General features: G+C 38.0%; 1 protein-coding gene across 1 annotated transcript in view; it reads right to left on the bottom strand.

The window, feature by feature from the left end:
* Positions 1-21486, bottom strand: part of WDFY4 (WDFY family member 4) — a 392110-nt gene that overhangs the window by 266868 nt on the left and 103756 nt on the right. The window contains exons 14-20 of the mRNA XM_036734864.1: positions 18500-18714; positions 16449-16555; positions 15378-15615; positions 14775-14851; positions 10329-10547; positions 4527-4705; positions 1202-1433 (exon numbers count right to left, since the gene is read on the bottom strand). Of these exons, the coding sequence (XP_036590759.1) occupies positions 1202-1433; positions 4527-4705; positions 10329-10547; positions 14775-14851; positions 15378-15615; positions 16449-16555; positions 18500-18714 (1267 nt within the window). The remainder of the gene's footprint in view (positions 1-1201; positions 1434-4526; positions 4706-10328; positions 10548-14774; positions 14852-15377; positions 15616-16448; positions 16556-18499; positions 18715-21486) is intronic.

The following is a 21486-nucleotide window of genomic DNA, read 5'->3' as shown; positions in this document are numbered from 1 at the left end:
GGTTTATCTAGTCCAGTATCCTCATTTTACAGATGAAGAAACTGAGGAACAAAGAGTTGAGGTGTCTTGTCTAAGGTCACACAGGTAGTATCAGAGCTGTGATTTGAACCCAGATCTTCAAACTTCAATTACAGTGTGGTTTCCACTTCCCCATGCTTTCTCTATTAGTTTCTTTTTGCAGATAGGAAATTAAGTTAGAGAGGAGGTAAAATGTCTATCGGCATACACTGAATTCATAAACCAATGACAAATAGGTCACCTCGTTCCGATCTGTTGCTACATTCAGGCATTCAAATCCCTAGAAAATGGAGTTACCTTCACAAAAAGCAAAGTGCAAAATAATGAGTGAGCTGAGTAACCTCAGCATCATAAACTTGAGGCAATGAGATTTATAGACACCACGGCGGCTCTTCTTAAAAGCAATCGTCTGTCTACCTTTTTTGACTGAAATTTGCTCGTGTTACCATAGAAGTATAGCATGAGAATGTGATTGTTTCTTTCTTTTGTCCAAATTATTGCCAGACCATGGTGCCCCAGCCTGGATTTTTAATCTGTGTTCCTCTAAATGCTAATACCACAGAGCATAACGAGAGAAACTCAGATAGATCTGGTGATACAAGATCCATATGCCAGAAGGTCAGATAAATCAACAGACCATCTTTATAGAAAAATCTTTCTACATTGTTTGAAATGAAGGAAAGAGCCGCCCTTCATTCAGTAGTCGGGCTTTAGTAGGTAGATTTATTTCTGCATCTTCCCAGGAGGGATTTGACCTCCATGACTTTCTAGCGCATAGAGAGATGCTCTCCCTACTTGAACAGCCAGCGATCAATAGTGACGATGTGGATGTTTTGTCTGCCTGTTTAATAATTGAAGATAACAGCATACTTTAGTTAAAAAGCTTCTTCATTAAAAGGAATGTAACTTATTTATCGCTCTCTTGCTTGTCCATTCTCTGCCGACGTATTATACCGCTCCATTATGTGATGCTATATATTTGTAATCCACGGGATGTTACCATTTCCTTTTCTGTTCCTTTTTGTGTTGTGTTGTAAATATGTAATGTCCCAATTACAAAGGTCTTCCTTAATGACTCACCCATGCTAAGTTCATTCTTCATAAATACAATATAAATAACTGTATGTCAATTAAAAAAAAACCAAGAGGCAGCAAATGCCCCATAGATCAAAATGTAGCATACCCTGGACTTTCACAGCTTGGAAGTTGCCGCAGTATCTTGGGCCAAGTTTGTTAATAAATTCCAGAGTTTCCTTTGAAATTGCTTCCTCAAGCAGGTAGGTAGGGCCAAGCCGCCATATTAAAGATGATTTCTGTTTCCATACGTGAGGGGTACCTATATATCCATAGACATCAATAAAGGATGAAGGATCCATTGAAAGGAAAGAGCCTGGTAAAGCTTGGATGTACAGCATCTATAAGAAAAGAGGATTATATGTCAACGGACTGTTTGGGGAAATTTCTCCCATTGGCACTTAACTTCCCCAGGTGAAAAAAATCAAATTTCCAAACACATAATATTACTTGAGAATACTTTGGAGAGTCTGGAATGATCACATCCCAAACACTTCCTCAGCCATTAATAAGTAAAAGAAAAAACGAATGAGTAAATGAAAAAGTGTTTATTGAATACTTACAATGGACCAAGTGAGACCCATCCTTTAGGGTCTAACTTAAGTCACATTCCCTCCAAGAAGATCAATCTTTTCTTTCTGTAGCCCTTACTCTTTAAACAACTGAGAGGATTTTATTTAAAATAAGTTTTATTTTATTTTTTAAATTAACAAGCATTTTTTTCTCTTTGCAAGTGAGTAGAAAATGCGGTAACAAAGCTGTTGTAACTAATATGTATAGTCAAGCAAAACGAATTCTCTTAATGGCCACATTTGTAGGATCTCAGCTGGAAGGAATTTTACAGATCTTCCACATTCAGGTTTCTTTTCTCTTTTCTCACATGTCTTCTCTCTTCTCTGGATAACACCACAATTATGCAGAACACTCCAAGAAAGAGTCATTTCTGGCTAGATGAATTTCCCAACTAGCTTAGGGCCTACTTTTTTAAGCACATAACTTTTAATTTTAACTTTGGACCATTTTTACAGAAATCTTGCTAAAATGGATCACACATTTCCCTACCTTCTTACAAGGCAAAGAACATGACTTAATCATTTTCAATGACTCAGCATCATCTATGTAAATGCTATTACACTCTATTATAAAATAGTTATAAATATTATACTGTGTTACAAACTTGCTTTCTGTGAAGCAAGGTGCTAGGAAAAGAGAACTTGAGTTCATTTCCTGACTGTAAATCATCACTGTGACCTTAGGCAAGTCACTTCTTTTAGGAAACAAATTCCTCATCTATAAATTGAATGGGGGTGGGGGCAGGTGCAGGACTAGGCAACCTTTGAAGTACCTTCCAGTCCTAACACTATGATCCTATGATGCCCTTAGGGACTAAGGGACTTTTGCCCTATGTAAAATGGCCCTAGACAGCTATGGTTTTTTGGGTTGTAGTAGATTTGTTTTGGTTTGGTTTTCCCCCAGCTTCTACCTGTTGGCAATCTACTTCTTTCTATTACAAACCCTATTCTCTGTAGATTTATTTTTCTTAAATCCTAAATGCAATAGTTATCCCTGTATAATCCATTTCCTTACATTAAGACTTTAATCTTATTCCTCAAAGTGTGGTGGTGAGCTGGGTCCAAGAAGGCTCTTCCAATGGAGTTAGAATCTAGTAGGTCCTACAAAGCTAGACAGACTTTGAGGAGCTTGTAGTGCAGGGCAGTTCAGAAGAAAATCATCAGGCTGCACAGTGATTTCTTCAAAAAATTATATCGCTCCTTCCAAAGGGAGGGCCAGAACAGCTGCAAGGAGGAGAGTCAGTGTGCTGCCTCAATGCCCACAGTGGGCAGCAAACAGTAGGGGAGATAGTCACACTACAGTTGACAGCCCCAGGACCCTCAGGGCTCAAATTTAAATATTGTTTGAGACAATGAGCCAACATAACATCAATACAAGACTGCCTTGTTATCTATAGGCCAAGCAAAGTGAGGCTATGGGTCAGGGAAAGAAGAGGAAAGAACGTGGAAGTAGAGAATTTAACCCTAACGGTGCCATTTTAGCAAGAAGTTGATACAGTTGTGGGGAGGGGGAAATTAACACCGAGTCTCTGGGTGTATTGTCCTTACCATATTTGCATCCAGCAGGCCTGGTGCCATGCCAGTCAAACTGATTTTCACCAGTCAACATTGTTGCTTAAGGACCAGCCTAAATACGAAGAGCTAACCAGGAGATTAGCCATAAGATAATAGATTTATTTCTTTTAATCACGGAAACTAATGAAACAACCAACTGAAGACAACGGGGTTGTATTTGCACCTCCGGAAAGAGTACCCACCCTAAGGAAATCACAGATTTTTTGAAGTTGTAGGAATGCCAGGAGTAATAGTTACAGAAGCTGATTCCAACCTGCTGAAGTAATTCTGAATCTTGATTCTGCCATTTCCCATAGTAGCGATTCCTCTTTATTTTGCATCATTGGAATATTTCAAGGGAATGTTTTCCATGTACTCATACAAGCCCTACAATATCTTGCTAGAGGTTCAATTAATATTAATCCTTTAGTCAGCATTCATCAGGTCCTATTGTTCCATCCATTATAAGCCTACTTACCTGTACCATCTTCCAGAGTATTCTTATTGTAGTATTAAAGACAACCAGGTGGTGCAACGATAGAGTGCTGGGCCTGGAGTCTGCAAGACTCAAATCTAGCCTCAGACACTCACTAGCTATATGACCCTGGGCAAGCCACTTAATATCTGCCCAGTTTCCTCATCTGTAAAATTGGGGCAATTAATAGCACACACCTCCCAAGGTTGCGGAGAGGATCAAATGACATAATATTTGTAAAGTGCTTAGAACAACTCCTGGAACCTTGTAGGCACTATATAAATGTTAGCTATCATTAATAGTATGATGGAAAGACTTCTGGGTTTGGAGCCAAAAGATATGAGTTTAAATTCCAAGTCTGTGTGGTCTAGGGCAAATAATTTAACCTCTCTAATTATCTAATGGACCCACCTGACAGCAATGTCCCCAAGCAGTGAGCCCACCCCTTCCCTGATCTTTTCTCACTCCAAGCTTAACTTCAATACCCTCTCCTTTGTTTTTGTCCTCAGCATCCATTAGGGAATTCAAGCTCCAGCCATGATGACAACATTCTCACGGGTCACTGCTACTCTTTCATATTTACCTTTGTGATGTGTTTCTCCTTTTTGTAAAGGTCTTTCTCAAAATTGAACTCATCAGACCTTTGCCTGGGCAGGTATACCAATTGCTATCAATTCCACCTCCCTCAATTAATTAAGTGCAGATATCTCCAGAATGAAAATCAATAAGAGGACCAGAATTTAATAGCTAAAGGAGAGATCACTGGCTAAATACCAGTAAAGAAATAACTCTACAGTATCTTTAGGACTTAGCTTCACGTCATTTCACTCTACCTTAGCAGATCCAATGAGCTGTCCATTGATGTAAGTGGAAACTGTACAATTTCTTTTCATTTCCTTAGTGACAACAATAGCCAGATGGTGCCACTGTCCACTTGACAAAAGGTTGCCACATCGGAACTGGAGCTGACCTCCAGCAGAAGGTTCATGTGTGTCTTCAGGCTCCATAACATCTGCAATATATAGGAATACCATACATAAAAGTAGAGGCAAGCCAATCACGTATTCAGATACATATGCATATGTTTGTGTATGTATAACTGGATGAACGAATGAATGAAAAATCATTTATTAAATACCCACTATATGCCAAGAGCTCTACAAACCACTGGGTATAAAAATAGAATTATCAAGATAATCTCTGCTCCAAGGAGCTTACACTTTAATTGGGAGAGAGAGCATATAAAAGTAAGTTCAGATATAAGGCAAATGGAAGGCTCTGGAACACCTGAGAGTGATATAGTGAGGCAACTGACAAAACCTAGAAGTCCTCAGGTTACAAAGGTAGGTTAGATGGAAGTATTTGGAGATTGCAGGGTGATGAGGAAGGTCTGACTTTAAGGTCTGGAGGATCTTTGAAGGAAGTGACAGGACAGAGGACAGACAAATGCTAGTGATCCTTTATTTCACTGAAAAGAATAGAGACGCTGATTCTCATCTCATCCCAATTGTTTGAGAATTCAAGCAGCCCTGGAGGAGGAAAGCAAAAGGTGGGGGAAAGACTTGTGTGAAAAGTATGTGTCTTCATATGTATGCATATATATTACATATATACAAACACATATATGTACACATATACATACACACATATATACCTACATGTGTACGTGTGTGTTTATATATGTACATACACACAAGAGAAGCATTATAGTAGTTGATAGAGTCTGAATCAGAAAGACCCAAGATAAAGTCTGTTCTCTAACACATATTCACTACATGGCCCTGGGCAAATAATTGAACCTGTGTTGCGTCCCAGGCAACTCTCTAAGACCAGATTGTAGACAATGTGCTGATTGGTATTGGTAGAGGAATGCCTCATCAGGAACTCTCTATAAACATTTATCAAGCACCTACTATAAACCAGGCACTGTGATAAGTGATCAAATCATAGGAAAAACTTTTGAAAATAAACATACACACATTTGTAAAACAGTATATATACAAGGGGACTTGTATGCATATATACACATGTATGTGTGTATACATACATATAGACATATACATGCACATACACATACACATACACACACATATATACACACAGGACACTGAGGTAACTTTGGATTTAGTCATAACTGTAGGCAGTCTTGATGGAACGAGTCTTCGCTTAAGAGACATGGTCCTCCTACCTATAAATTTATGATTTAGAATCTATTCTACACTGATATTCTATCCCCTGAAAAGTTCCTTGGTTATCTGTGTGAGGTAATCCCACATTGGGGAATATGATTTTATGTTTGCAGCAATGTTCAAATCTTAACAACAGGAAAAGTAGGACAGGGTGATTTATAGCTAAATGTGATGGACTGTCAACCTTGGAGACTATTAAATTGGTACAGACAGACCAAAGGGCAATGGAAATGTGCTTTATCCCTGCTCTGGACAACCATCATTAAGGGGAAAGAGGATCTTTCAACAAATGATGTAGAGTTCTGTCTGGACTCTGAACAGGAAGCAAACCCAAAAGAGGACAATTAGCATGGATCTTTATCTAATATCGCCATTTACTATCTTTGTATGGCTATGATGAAGATAATCCTTGGCACATTAAATATGCTTCTGTATATTAATTGTTGCATGCTGAAGAAAATCAGCACATAAGGAGAGTAAAATGGAAGAAATTTAATGATACTGTAACCAAAATGGAGGCAGGGAAGACAGAGGGAATAAGTCTGGAGCCTTCCCATGTCACATCACTTCATGCTATCTTTAAAGTAAATCACTGTTAGAATCTGAACAGAAGACCAAAAGCATTACCAAAGTATTCTATGGTATTATTAAGTTCTATAGAAGATAAAATTAGGAATTCTGTGGCTAGCACTCCAAGGCCCTGTTGCTATAATACCCAAAAGTGACTTTATGAGCACAACAAATCTGGATGTGTAACTAAAAATTCCAGGTTTCCTCTCGTATTTGATTTCAATAATGGCCAAGTGACATTAACAACAATCAGTGGTGAAACTTACATAGTTTTTTATATCCATTATCCCATTAGAGCCTTATACAACATTTTGAGGTTGGTGTTTTCATTATCCTCATTTTACAGCTGTAATAGCTGAGACAGAAACGTTTGTGTAGCTTGGAAGTATCTGAGTATTTGACCCCTATGTTCAATATGAACACAAAGAAACGTTCTTTGTTTTCCAAAAAAAAATCCACAGGTAAAATGTCATAGGGTAAAAAAGAAAGGAAAAGATGCAGACAAACTGATTCATGTATGTTGGATAAGGAAGAGAATACCTTCATCTAGAAGGAGGTAGAAGGTGGGGGAAGGTGATAGATGAAGGCTTCATAAAGGAGGTGGAGAGGGGACATTTCTTTTGGGACTTAAAAGATGGAAAAGTCTTGTTTTCTTTCTTTTTAAGAAATTATTGGTATCTGGATGCAGATAGTGTCTTTCTTCATATGTCCTTTACAGGTAATTGGGGTATTTGTAATGGTCAAAATTATTTATTTGCTCAAAGTTATTCTTAAAACTTAAAAAGCTATTCTTATTGGTATAACTTTATGTAATGTCTCCTTGGTTCTGCTCATTTTGCTTTTCACTATTTCATGAATATCAATTCTAAGTTAATTTATTTTTTCAGTGTCATACCAATCGAACTACTAAAGGACTGTTTTACAGAGCTAGAAAAAAGTAATAACAAAATTCATGTGGAAGAACAAAAGTTCAAGAATATCAGTGAAATCAGTGGGAGAAAAAAAGTGAAGTAAGGTGGCCTAGTAGTATCAGATCTCAAACTATATTACAAAGTGGTAATCATCAAAACAATCTGGTACTGGATAAAAAGTGGAGTGGTAGATCAGTGGACTAGATTCTGTATACAATGCACAGTAGTAAATGACAACAGCAATCTACTGTTTGATGAACCTATCTAAGCTTTTAAGCTAAAAATTCAACATTTGACAAAAATTGCTGGGGAAATTGGAAAGCAGTTTGGCAGAAACTAGGCATGGAACAACATCTCACACCATATACCAATATAAAGTCAAAATGAATAAATGATTTAGACACAAAGGGTGATAGCATAAGCAAATTAGGGGAGCATGGAAAAACATACTTTTTAGATCTATGGATAAAAGAAAAGTTTTTGACCAAACAGATAGAGAGGGTCATGGGAAGCAAAATAGACATTTTTGATTATATGAAATTAAAAAGCTTTTGCACAAACAAAAGTAACATGCCCACAGTTAGAAAGAAAACAGGAAACTGGGTGGGGGGAATCATAGCAAATTTTTCTGATAAGGTCTTATTTCTCAAATATTTAGGTAACTAAACTAAATTTGTAAAACTAAGAACAGTTTCCCCTATGATAAATGGCCGAAGAATAAGAACAGGCAGCTTTCAGAAGAAGAAATTAAAGCTATCAATAGTCACATGAAAAAAAAGCTCTAAATCACTACTAATTAGAGAAATGCAAATTAAAACAACTCTTATGTACTACCTCACACCTATCAGATTGGCTAACATGACTGAGAAGGAAAATGGCAAAGGCTGGAGGGGATGTGGAAAAATTGGGATACCAATACACTTAGTGGAGCTGTGAACTAGTCTAATCATTCTGGAGAACAATTTGGAACTAAGCTCAAACAGCTATAATTTTGTCTTCCTTTTGACCCAGCAATACCAGTACTAGGTCTATATCGCAAAGAGATAAAATAAAAGGGTGGTTTTATAGTTGTACAAAAATATTTATAGCAGCTCTTTTTGTGGTGGCAACTGGGGAATAACTGAACAAGCCATGGTATATGATTGTGATGGAATACTATTGTGCTATAAGAAATGGTTGGCAGAATGGTTTTTAGAAAAACCTGGAAAGATGTATATGAACTGGTGCAAAGTGAAGTGAGCTGAATCTAGAGAACATTATACACAGTAACCCTAATATTATAATGATGATCAAATATGAAAGGCTTAGCTACTCTGATCAAGACAAGGATCCAAGATTTTCAAAAGACCTATGATGAAAAATTCTATCCACTTCCAGAGAGAGAACTGATGAAGTCTGAATATAGATTTAAGCATACTTTTTTAAAATTTTCTTTATTTTTCTCATTTTATTTTGTCTGTGTTTTCTTTTGCAACATGGCTAATATAGAAATACATTTTACATGACTTCAAATATCTAATTTATATCAAATTTCTTGCCTTCTCAAGGAGGGGTAGAAGTGGGAAAAAAGAATTTGGAACTCAATTTTTTAAATTATTCTTAATTTTTACAAGTAATTGGAAAATATTTAACAAAAATAAAAATATATTTTGAAAAAGAAATTATTGGTATCATTTGGTTTTGCATCATCTATATTAGAAAAATATTTGAATAGGCCAAGATGAAGAGGGGCACGCAATAAGGGCATAAGGGGCAGGGAGAGCAAATGAATGGAGGCAGAAGAGTTCAGCACATGTTCAAGGACAAGAAAGACAGCAGATTGTGAGCTCCTTGAGGGTAGAGATTTTCTTTTGCCTCTTTTTGTATCCCCAGCACTTAGTACATTATCTGACACATAGTAGGCACTTAAATGTTTAATTGTTTGATTGAAAGAAGAACATGATGAGTAGAAAATAGGCAAGAAGGGTAGCTGGCATCACACTGTGAAAAATTTTAAATGCAAGCTAAATAGAGTTTAAATATTTTTCCTACAGGCAAAATGAAGTCATTGACAATTTTCAGCAGAGTAGCTATAAAAGCAGATACAAAAAAAAAAGACTCCTCTTAGCAGGAATGTTGGAGAAGTCAGTCAACCTCTCCGATTTAGTTTCCTTTCATGTAAACTAGAGACAATAAAAGCACTCCTCTTATAGGATTCTTGTAAGGATCAAAAGAGATAATTTAGGTAAAGTGCTACATAAATGCGAACTTTTGTTACCAATTAGCTTGTCATTTTGAATTATCATTCATGTGCATATAAAATACCATAAAATGGTTTGATTCAATTTCAAACAATGAGAATAGGAAGGTGTTCATTTTCTCCAGCTGTCCTCCATGGCTGGTATGCTCTCCCTCTTCCATTCAGCTTACTGACCCCCCTGGCTTCCTCTAAGTCCCAGATAAAAGCCCATCTTTTACTGGAAGCATTCCACAACCCCTCTTAATTCTAGCGACTTCCCTCTATTAATTACTTCTTATTGATCCTGTAAATTTGCTTTGTATATATTTGTTTGCGTGACAACTCTCCCATTAGATTGTGAGCTCCTTGAATGCAGGGACTGTCTTTTGCCTTTTTTGTATCCCCAGCACTTAGCACAGTGTGTGGCACATAGTAGGGACTTAATTAAATGTTTATTGATTGATAAAATACTTTTCGCCAAATTTCTATGTATTTGCCATATTTTTACTCTTACTCTGTATTATTCTATACTTCTATTTGACAAGTTGTTATGATATTCCCTTTCCTCCCCCCACCATTAAAATATGAACTACTTAATTTTTTTTTTGCTTTTTTTTGTTTGGTTTGTATCTCGATGCTCAGCACAGAGTCCCTGGCACATAATAAACTCTTAATGAATGTTCATTCATTGATTGATTGACATTTCCCCACTGTCACCTAGAGGAAAAGTACTTTAGAAAACCTCACCCAAGGGCTCAAACTCTTTTTCTTCTGTAGAAACAGTTAAGGTCAGGTCCTCAGGTGAGAAGTTAGCTGAGAAGCAGACAAATTGATGTTCTGTCCTGGCCATGTGGCGCACCAAGGTCAAGAAACGGATTGGATGAGCATTTTGAATGGAGCTGAGTTTGCTGATCAGGAACCAAGAGGAAAATGTAAGACCATTCAGGGGAGGAAATAACCTAGGGCCTGTGTTGGAAAACAAAATAGTTAAAATTCATTATCACTTTGCAAGAATATTTACCTTAATTTTAAAATATGTTTAAAAGAGTCATTATTGTATGAAGGCTTGAATTTAGCATCAAGAGTCTGGGTTGCATGAACCCAGAACCATCACTTATTTGCAAAGGATGATTTTTACTTTGATGATAGGGTGGGAAAGATAGGGAGGGGACCAGCGGTATGTTTTTTTTTTCTGGGGACAGAGCAAAAATCATGAATTTTCTAATTACCTCCCATATTATCCCTTCTCCTCAGCTCAAAATTGGGTAGAGAAAATTAATGGATTCCCTATGGTCTCTGCCACTTGTCATTCAAATGGCATCATAGAACATCATTGATTTAAGTGCCTATTAAGTGCCAAGCACCATGCTAAGTGCTGGAGATACAATTAATAAAAAGAAAGACAGTCTCTGACCTCAAGGAGCATACCATCTAATGGGAGAATACAACACACAAAAGGATACAAAAAAGGAGGCTGGGGTGGGGGGCGGGGAGGGAGTGAGAGTCTTTGCCATCTACTCTGCTACTGTACTTTCTGGACATCCAGAGATCATGTGTTGGGGGTGTTGATCTACTTGGTTTTGGGGCTCTTACCCAGGACTTGAGTTACCCTGATTGGTGAATGAGAGAAAACCAACTCTGCTGTATTTATCCAGTCCCCAATCACACTGTACATCCCTTCTAACTGTCTACCTTAGCCATCTCCTTGTTACCAGTCCTTTGGCCTCATGCCTACCCCTCTCTACCTTCCCCCTACCTCCAACTCGACTTGCCACCTCTCTCCTTGGGAAAGATTATGGAATTAACGCCACCATCGCTTCTATCTATGGTGTAAATTGATTACTTTAAGTTTCCACTCACCATGTGGCATCATCCTGTGACTTTTCAGACCAAAACACTCTTCCCTGACCACTGTGTAACTATATGTACTGTCTGTTCTCCCCATCCCCCTTATAATGTATGCTCCTTGAGGGAAGGGATGGTTTTGCTTTTGTGTTTTTATAACCAGTGCTTAGTAAAGTGCCTGGCACATTGTTGGTATTCAATAAATCCTTTTTTCAATTAATTTATTTATAGAGTTGTAGAGCTGGGATGCCTATGTGTGACCCAAAACAAAGAATGACAGACATATAGAAGGTACAAACATCGTTTTCAAGCAGATTGGAGAATTAGATTCAATATGCATTTATTATGCTTCTACAAGGCACTATGCTAAGGACTAGAAAAACGAAGACAAAAATGAAAACCAGTTCTTGACCTCAAGAAGCTTACATTCTATTGTGTGATATCTAACATGCAAACATGATCATTTGAGAAAGAAGGAAGAACTTCCAACTTGCAGGATGACAAAAGACTACACATAAAAGGTGACATATGAGCTGAGCCTTAAAGGAAGCCAGTAATTCTCAGAAGTACAAGAAACACATTCTAAGTTCAGAGGCAGGCAGTCGGTGCACCAGATAGAACACTGGTAGGGCCTTGGAATCAGAAAGAGTTAAAATCTGTCTTCAGACACATAACTAGCTCTGTGACCCTGGGCAAGTCCTTAATTTCTGTTTTCCTCAGTTTCTTGAACTGTAAAATGAGGAAAATAATAGCATCTACCTCTCAGGGTTATTGTGAGGATTAAAAGAAATATTGGTAAGTAGCTCTCAGCACAGTGCCTGGCACATAGTAAGTGCCATACAAATACTTATTCCCTTCCCCTTTTCCTCCCTAAGTACTAAAGATGCCTTATGAAAACATGTGGAGGTACGGCATTGAAGGCCAAGTACCAGGAAGAGCAAATAGACCAGTTTGGCTGGGATTAGAATGTTGAGTACAAAAATGAATAGAATCTGGAAAGGTAGGTTAGAGGCAGATTGTGAGGTCCTTAAAATGTCAAAAAGAAGAGTAGGTATTTCATCTTGGAAGAAGTAGGTGGCCAATAATGGTTTTTGAGTACAGGGGCTGACATGGTCACACTTGAGCTTTAGAAAGATATTTTGACATGTGTGGAGAATGGGGTTGAGAGGAGAAGGATAGTAAACAGGGAGAGAAAATAGAAGGCTATCACAGTAGTCTACATTAAGAGGTGCTGAGGACTTAAACTAAGGTGGCAGTCATGTGAGTGAAGAGGAGAGATACAAGGTATAATTTGGAGACAGAACCAACCTGATGTGGCTGTTGATTGGTTAGGAGGAATAGGAAAGAATCAAATATAACTCTGAAGTTGTGCTCCCTGATGACTCAAAAGATGCTGGCATTTTCAAAAGAAATAGGAAAGAAGATAGGAAGATCGCAATAATGAAATCTTCTTTAGACATGATGAATTGGAGATGTCAAAAAGACATCAATGTATAAATGGTTTTTAGTGATGTGTTACTGGAGCACAGACAGCAGGTTAAGGTTATGGCTGCATGTTTGGGACTCATTTGTATAGGCATGATAATTGAACCCACTGCATAGTCTCCCACCCCCCCCCCCTTTCAGTCTGGTTATCTTCCTGGAGGTATTCTAGTTTATTAATGCCCTTCCTAATATACGGCTCAGATTTTTTGATCTCCATATGAGTGACTTAGTTTCAGGGAGGTAGACTACAATTCCAATCCCAATATGTCACCTGGCTAATGCATGTCAAAAGTGCCAAAGAAAACCCCCCAAAAGCTAGTGTGTACAGAGTAGTATAAACCCACAAGAAGAAGCAAGGTAGTGTAGAAAGCAACTGATTTAGAATTAGGAGAGCCCAATGTCTAAATCCCATCTCTGGAACATATTAGCTAGGGTGGCCATAGATCATTTATCCTCTCTGAGCCTCAGTCTCCTCAAATAGGAATAGCAACCAATGAATATGCATTTGTTAAGTGTCTTCTTTCTCTCAGGCACTGTTTTAGGTGCTGGGGATACAAGAACAAAGAATTATAATCCCTAACTTCGAGAAGCTTACATTCTAAAGAAGGAGACATGCATTGATAAATGAAGACATGCATAAATCAAATGCAAGGTAACCTTAAGGGAAAGACACTAGCTACTAGAGGATAGCAACAAGGCTTCCCTCAATAATCTGAGTCTTGAAGGAGGTCAGGAGTTGGAGGTTTGAAGGGATCGCACCCCAGGTTTGAGGAAAAGATGTGCAAAGGCAGACATGGGGATGCAGTAGTTTACATGAGGAACAGCAAGCAGACCACTATGGCTGGATTGTAGAGGCAAGACAACAAGGCAACAAGCATTTATGAAGCATCAGCTATGGTTCTAAGTGCTGAGGATACAAACATAAACAAAAAGAAAATCCCTGCCCTCAGGGAGTTTATATTCTAAGGCCAGAAAATAATACAGAAAAGTCAAGGACAGGAGAGAGCATGGAGTGGAGTAATGTAAGAAAAGACTAGAAAGAAAGGAAGGAGCCAAGTTGCAACAAGATGCAAATGCCGAACTAAGGAGTTTGTGTTTTATCCTAGAAGCAATTTGAGTATGGGAAGGGGGAAGGGGTAGCATATTCAGAAATGAACTTTAGGGAGATTACTTTGGCAGCTACGTGGAGAATGAATTGGACTGGGTAGAAACTTGAGGCAGCTAGATTGAACAGAAAGCTCACAATACACACCTCTAGGATAAACTGTGACAATTGCAATAGGTTCCTGTCTCACAGAGTTGCTATGAAGACCAAAGGAGATATCGTATATAAAAATGTTTTGCAAACATAACACATATTAAATAGACAATACATATAATTATGTTACATATGTAACATATCTATATATATATACATGTATATATTATGTTTATATATTATTTTCTATATGTACGTACATAGATACTATATAAAGTGCTTTGCCAACATGAAAATGCTACATTAATATTAGCTATAGTTATTTATACATGAAAGGCAGCATTTAGATATGCTAGAAGATATAGTCTTACTTGGGGTACTATTTAGATATTTAATAGGAAAGTCAAAGAAGTTTTGTCATTTTGCAGATGAGGAAACCAAGGACCTGATAGAGAGAATAATGTGTGCAATCACATGATTGATCAGTGACAGGACTGGTTTTCAGACTCTTCTGTCCCAACTCTGGCTTCAAGGCTTTCTCATTCTATCATATTACTTCTCAAGGCATTCTCAGCACTGAAGCAGTATTATCCATTTCAGTAAACAGGTATCACAAAGAAGCATCAAAATTAATTTAATAGAGAAGTAGGCAAAAAGACACCTACCTATTCCAATGCCTCCAGAGATTGAGTGTTCTGTATTGGCACCCATAATTGTTGACAGTGTAGGAATAAATAAACAACTGGAAAAAAAAACAAAAAAAATCCTTAAAACCATGGCTCTTACACAAAATTATAAACAAGTCATTCAATACCAGTATGCAATAGATGGAATTTAGCCTATCACTAAATGGAAATAAACTAGACATTGGGACAATGATTCTGTTCATATCTGGGTTAGTGATAGATCTATGAAGGTAAAAATTGTGGTACTTGGGAAAATGCAGAAACATCTGTTTAAAATGGAATATGTGTGTGTGTGTGTACATGTACATATGTAGATGCATACACACCTACATACAAATATATGTAGATTAGAGAGAGAAGAGAGAGAGAGAGACAGAGAGAGAGAGAGAAAGACAGAGAGAGAGAGACAGAGAGAGAGAGATCATGGAAGATTAATGGTATAGCAGGATTAGACCAGAACAAGAAGAACGTTTGTGATTGTCATAAAAATAAGGATCCCACTATTGTTATATTAGGTTAGCTCGGGCGTCATAAGGCTAATTAATTAAAATGACTCAGAAAGTAGAAGAAATCCTACTGTACCCATATCCTTCCACAGACATGTCAAATTCCACAAATGATGGAGCCAGTGTAGCCTTCTGTGGCTGGATGTTTCGTGGTGATGTCATAGAAATGAGACTCATGGCTGTCTGAAGAGTATTAACAGAGCTCTTGGTTATGCATGGTGACCTGGAGGCTGGCACAGTGCTGACAGTAAAGTTGGCATCAGAGATGGCTTCAGCAGGACCATCAGTACCAGAGGGTCCAGGTGCTTGTGATCCTAAGACACCAAAATGAATAAGCTTTTCCAGCTGTGTAATGCGTATTACTTTTTTTCCTGATGATCTGTCTTATGTCCCCATCATTGTATCAAAACTTCTCTCCTGAAGTGACCACCAATGACCTATTTCTAAATGGTTACTTTTTCTCAGTCTTTATCTTCCTTGAGTTGTGTATTGACATTGAATTTATTGGTGACCAAGCCCTCTAAACTCTTCCCTACATTTCTGAGACATAGTGCCACCCTGGTTCCCCTCCTACTTCTACCTTTCTTGCCACTCTTATGATTTCACTGACTCCTCCTCATCTTCCTACCCCCAATTATGAATGCTACCCAAGGCTCAGTCTTCATTCCTTTTTCTTAGCTCTTCAAATTCTTTCTTACATAGGAATTATTCATTACCACGGGTCTAACAAGTACATTTATACTAGTGACCCCTAAATCCGTATCTCCAGTTCCATCCTTTGACCCAGACTCCCCAATCCTAAAGCTTCAATGACTATTTTGTTATCATCTCAAACTCAACATATCCAAACCAAACTCATCATCTTTCCCTAAAAATTCATAACTTTTATCTCTGTGTCAATAGGACACTGTTCTCCAAGTCATTCCTATTTAAAACCTCAGAGCTGAATTGTTGTCTTTCACTCCTCAACATACAACAACTAGTCAGGCCAACCTCTTCACTCAGGAACATGCCATCTCTGTATCTTCACTAAATTATTTCCCTTGCCTAGTATGATTTCCTCCTATCTCTGTATATACAAAGACTACTTATCATCCTAAAAGGTCAAGGTTAAGCACAGACTCCTCTCCAAGGAGCCTGTTCTTACCTGTATTCCTATCTGAACAATAGGACATGTCTCCTTGAGAAAGAGATGTATCAAGTGTTTTGCATTCAGCTTCCTTAGCTGAAGGAATCCCAAGGGTGAGAAATTGCCTGAAAATTACAAAATAAAAAAAACAAACAGATAAGGTCAGCCGCATGGCAAAATCTGTTTTGGAGTTAAAAAATCGAAGTTGGGAGTGAATTACATCACAGAATGACTGATCGCCTGATGCCCCTGATGGGACACAGCTGGAATGCTCTGTGAGTATGGACCACAAGAGATACTTCTATGGAAAAGGGAAATGAAAGCAATATGGCCCTACCTGAGTTAAGCTTGATTACAAAAAGACTTGTATGATCTTTGGTAACATAAGCAAAATAATTAAGTAGCAAGCAATCCATTTTGCAGAACTCTACAATCCAGCCATTCTAGTCTACTTGCTGTCACAGGCTCCCATCTCTATTCCTTCATACTGACTGTCCCATACCCAGAGAGCTCTCCCTCCTCACCTCTGCTTCTTAAAATTCCTGGTTTCACTCAAGATTCAGCTCAAATGCCATCTTCTTCAAGACACCTTTCCCAACCTCCCACCCCCGCAACTGCTAATGCCTTCCTACCTGAGACAAATTTCCACACACTCTGAATTTTATGTCCCTCATTGCTCACACGTTTGCATGTTGTCCCCTCACATCAGAATATAAGCTCCTCGAAGGAAAGGACTCATTTTGCTTTTCTTTATATCCCAGTGACGAGCACATATACTAAACAAGGACTTAATAATACACTTAATGATGACTGATAGCTGTTACACAAACTCAAAGGATTACATATTGGAATGGTGATACCAAAGATTCCTGGCAATTTTAATTACAATCAATATATAATAATAATTATCATACATTTATATATAGTTCACTTACATAGCTTTTTACATTTTTATAAAGTGTTTTCATGCTACTTCATTTTATCCATACCACCATATGGCTATGGATATGTGGAGAGTGCTTATCATGCTCATTTGATAAGTGGCAGAGAGAAATTCAATTTTTTAACCAAGATCATATGCTTCTGACAGAGCTAGTATTAGGGCCCTTTTTGGTTGATCTTCTTCTCCCCTACCGTGCCCTATCACGTGCTTGTACTCACAAATAAAGAAGACACTGCACCTGATGTGCCTGTGTCCTCTCTCTGCAGAAGTGTCCAAGAGATCACCAATTGGTCAGCTCTGGAGCAGAGCTGGTCCTATCACTCTGTTCCGAGCTCAGAGTTATTTCTGCCGTTTAAAGAAGCAACATCTAAAACCACTTGAAGAAAAAAAGTCAGGAATGCCAAGATTTCATCAGGACAATATGACTTTGGGATAAGATCCTAGAGGCAGCTAAGTAGCACAATAGATAGAGCAAAAGTCAGGAAGACCTGAGTTCATATCCAGTCTCAGACACTTTAATAGCTGTATGATCCTGGGCAAATCACTTAACCTGTGTTTGCCTGTTTCCTCAACTATAAAATGGAGATAATAAGAGCTCTTACCTCTCTGTGTTGTTATGAGGAGAAAATGAGATAATCTTTGTAAAGTACTTAGCATAGGACCTGGTGCATTTTTATTGTCGTTCAGTCGAATTTGACTCTTTGTTACCGTAGTAGGTACTATATAAATGCTAGCCATTATGATCATCATCATCATCATTATGGAATAATTAATAACAAAAACCTTCCCATTTGTCCTCAGACATTTCCTCTCTCTGGGACTCAGTTTCCTCATCTATTAAATTAAGGGATTGGGTTAGATGATCTCTAAGGTCCTTCCTTCTTCTGAAATTTTGTCATTCTCTCTTGCCAACCCTCTTGATACTCACTAAAAACAAAGGAATAGATAAATGACATGACATTATAAGTCCAAACCTAAATCCACACCCTTCTCCCTCAGCAATGTTCTACTTCTTAGTTGAAGCATAAATCACAAGCTGATCATAGAATAATTTGTGGCAGCATATTTTCTCTTTGTGAATCGGAATTATCGAGACTCGGATTCTACTATAAAACAGAGGCCATACCTTAATATGTCTGGCTCAATGGCTTGGGAAGCAAGCTTCTCGAAAATCCTGACGAGAGACAAGTGAACTGGGTCGCTGCTGTCATTTAAGGCTTTACGGCAAAACCTGAGAATGGTCTTGAGCAATCCAGCCTCACACATGATTTGACGGTTCTTCTCGGACTTCACCAGTGACTGGATGTGATTGGCTAAAGAGCACTGGATTTCCTTAGAGAGCTAAAAAGATGAGAAAGGAAAAAGTACAAAGATGTTCAAACTGGATTATTTTGGAGATATTCTAGTAGATGAATAGGTGACATAGAGTTGTATGAGGAGTGCTACCCAGGTCAGAAAGACTTGGGATCAAATTCAGCCTCTGACGCTTACTTAGCAGGGTTGTTGTTGCTGAATAGTTTTTCAGTTGTGCCCAACTCTTCGTGACCCCGTTTGGGGTTTTCTTGGCAAAGATGTTGGAATGGTTCGCCATTTCCTTCTCCAACTCATTTTGCAGATGAGAAATTTGAAGCAAACACAGTTAAGCAACTTGCCTAGGGTCACACAGCTAGTAAGTATCTCAGTCCAGATTTGAACTCAGGAAGATGAGTCTTCTTGATTCCAGGCCCAGCACTCTATCCATCATGCCGCCTACCTGTATTTCCTGCTTACTAGCTATAGGACCTCAAATAAGTCACTTGATCAGTCTGTGCTTCAGGCAGATCGCTCGAGTTTATCTATTTAGCAACGGATGGGCTGTGATCAGCACTGGGGAAGGCAGCCCCTTGAAGGGATAAAACCACAGATCCTTAACCCATTCTGGTGTTTGAGCACATTCACAAATTAAACTTGAACTGGTAACCAGCAGTAGGATGGGAGATTGACATATTTCACATCCATTCCCATCAACACTTAACGACAGAGATTATTCTCCTTGATATTTCTCTCCTCTAGGCTAAACATGCCTGGCTCTTTTACATGATCCTCATAGGACATGGATTCACAGCCTTTTCCCTTCGTATATGGATCCTTTTAAGCTTAGTAATGCCCTTCCTGAACCATGGTTGTAATAAATGAAATCATGTGACAAGTATCAAGCATATAGTACGTGTTTAATAAATGTTTATTGACTGACTGGTTACTAGTAAGTCTAATCTATGCTAAGCAACCTTTCATGAAATCAGAGGTTTAAAAGGTAGAATATGTTACAATATATAAACCCACATTGCTACATATTACAGAATAAATACAGTTGTTATGTGCTTTTCCTTTATAGCAGGGGTCTTTAATCTTTTTTTTGTTTGTTTTCTTGAAGATGAACCCCTTTGGTAGTCTGGTAAAGCAGATGGATCCTTTCTCAGAACAGTGTTATTAAATGTATAAAATAAAATGCGTGTAATTATATAATAAGCCTATTTTATTGATAATCAGTTATTGAAATGTTTTTAAGAAATTCAAAAGCCCTTCCGTCATCGATAGACCTCTGTGGACCTCAGGATTTGAACCCCTACCACTACAATATTTTGAAGCCTTATACTTGAAGCATATTAATTTATGTACCAATAAATCTTTGTATAGACAACTACAAGAAACTTTTTTTAAAAACTGTTGTGAAATTTTGTTTATAGGATCACAGTCTTAGAGCTAGAAGGAACCTTAGAAATCCATCTAATTCAACCTTCTTATTTTACAGAAGAGGACACTGAAATCCAGAGAAAATGGATGACTTACTTAAGACAACATATATACTCTTGATAAATGGTAGCACCTACTTTGCAGTTTACAGTCTCAGAGAGTTGCCTTGGGCACGGAGAGGCTGTGACTTGCACAGAGTGACACAATCAGTATTTATCAGAGGCCAGACTTGAACTCTGCTCTTTCTGACTTGGAGGTTGCCTTTCTATCCACCCAATCACATTGCCTTTCACCTTGCACAAAGAAGTGGCTTAATGAATGTTCGTGGAATTGAAAAGATCATTTAAATGAAGTTTCTAATCCTTACTACTTGAGGAAAGAGTCTCTACTTATTTCCATTTATAATAATAGAATCTCCATTTATAATAATGAGGACAGAGACCCCATTTATAACAATAACAACAACAGTAATGATGGCAGCAAATATTTATGTTCCAACTGTATACCAGGTAATAACTTTCATGAGATACAGATATACATACTGATATACAGACAAATTCACATACAAAATACATATATGTATATACATATACATATACATATATAACTTCATTTGATCATATGTAATCACCTTTAGGGTTTAAAAGTTATCTTTTTAATTTCCTTTATAAGATGCAAATATTTGGCATGTGCACAATTACCTTCTATGTCTTTTTAATGGAGGTGGTGTGGGTATGGAGAAAATAGTGCTGGGTTTGAAGAGAGGACCTGGGTTCAAATCTTGGCTTTACTGCTGATTATGCATAACTTTAGTCAAGTCACTTAACCTTTCTTGGTCTCAGTTTTCTCCTCAGTAAAATTAAAGTGCTGGACTAGGTAGAAGTCCTACACTTCCAGTTCTAATAGGCTCCATTCTGGGCACCATGGTCAAAGAAAGGCATTGCTCAACTGAAAAGTATCCAAAGAGAAAATGGAATTGGCTGCCTAGAGAGAGGCTGTTTCCCCTCCTTGGAGGTCCTCCCCCACATGGATATAATCATAGATATTGTGATATCTATGTTTTTAAATGTCTCAACCTCCAGCCTGTGTATATGTTTTACTGGAATACTGCAAGGATCCAGGATGAACATCTTGATGCAGTGGGTATAATGCTAACCTTGTAGTCAGGAAGACCTTCCTGCACCCCACTTTTCTATACCAGTCAGATTGGCATTTCTATTGGTTTTCAAATATAACCCTCTAACTCCTGGCTCCTTGCCTTTGCGTGGAATGTCTCAAGCCTAGAGCACTCTCTCTCTTCACCTCCAAAGCTAGATTCCTCCAATTCGTTCGAAGCTCACATCTACAAAGCTTTCCAGTTCTGACACGCCCTCCCCAATA

The sequence above is a fragment of the Trichosurus vulpecula genome, chromosome 8 (genome assembly GCF_011100635.1).
Source record: "Trichosurus vulpecula isolate mTriVul1 chromosome 8, mTriVul1.pri, whole genome shotgun sequence".
NCBI lineage: Eukaryota > Metazoa > Chordata > Mammalia > Diprotodontia > Phalangeridae > Trichosurus > Trichosurus vulpecula.
The sequence above is the reverse complement of the archived record's forward strand: the minus strand, read 5'-3'. Positions and strand labels throughout refer to the sequence as shown.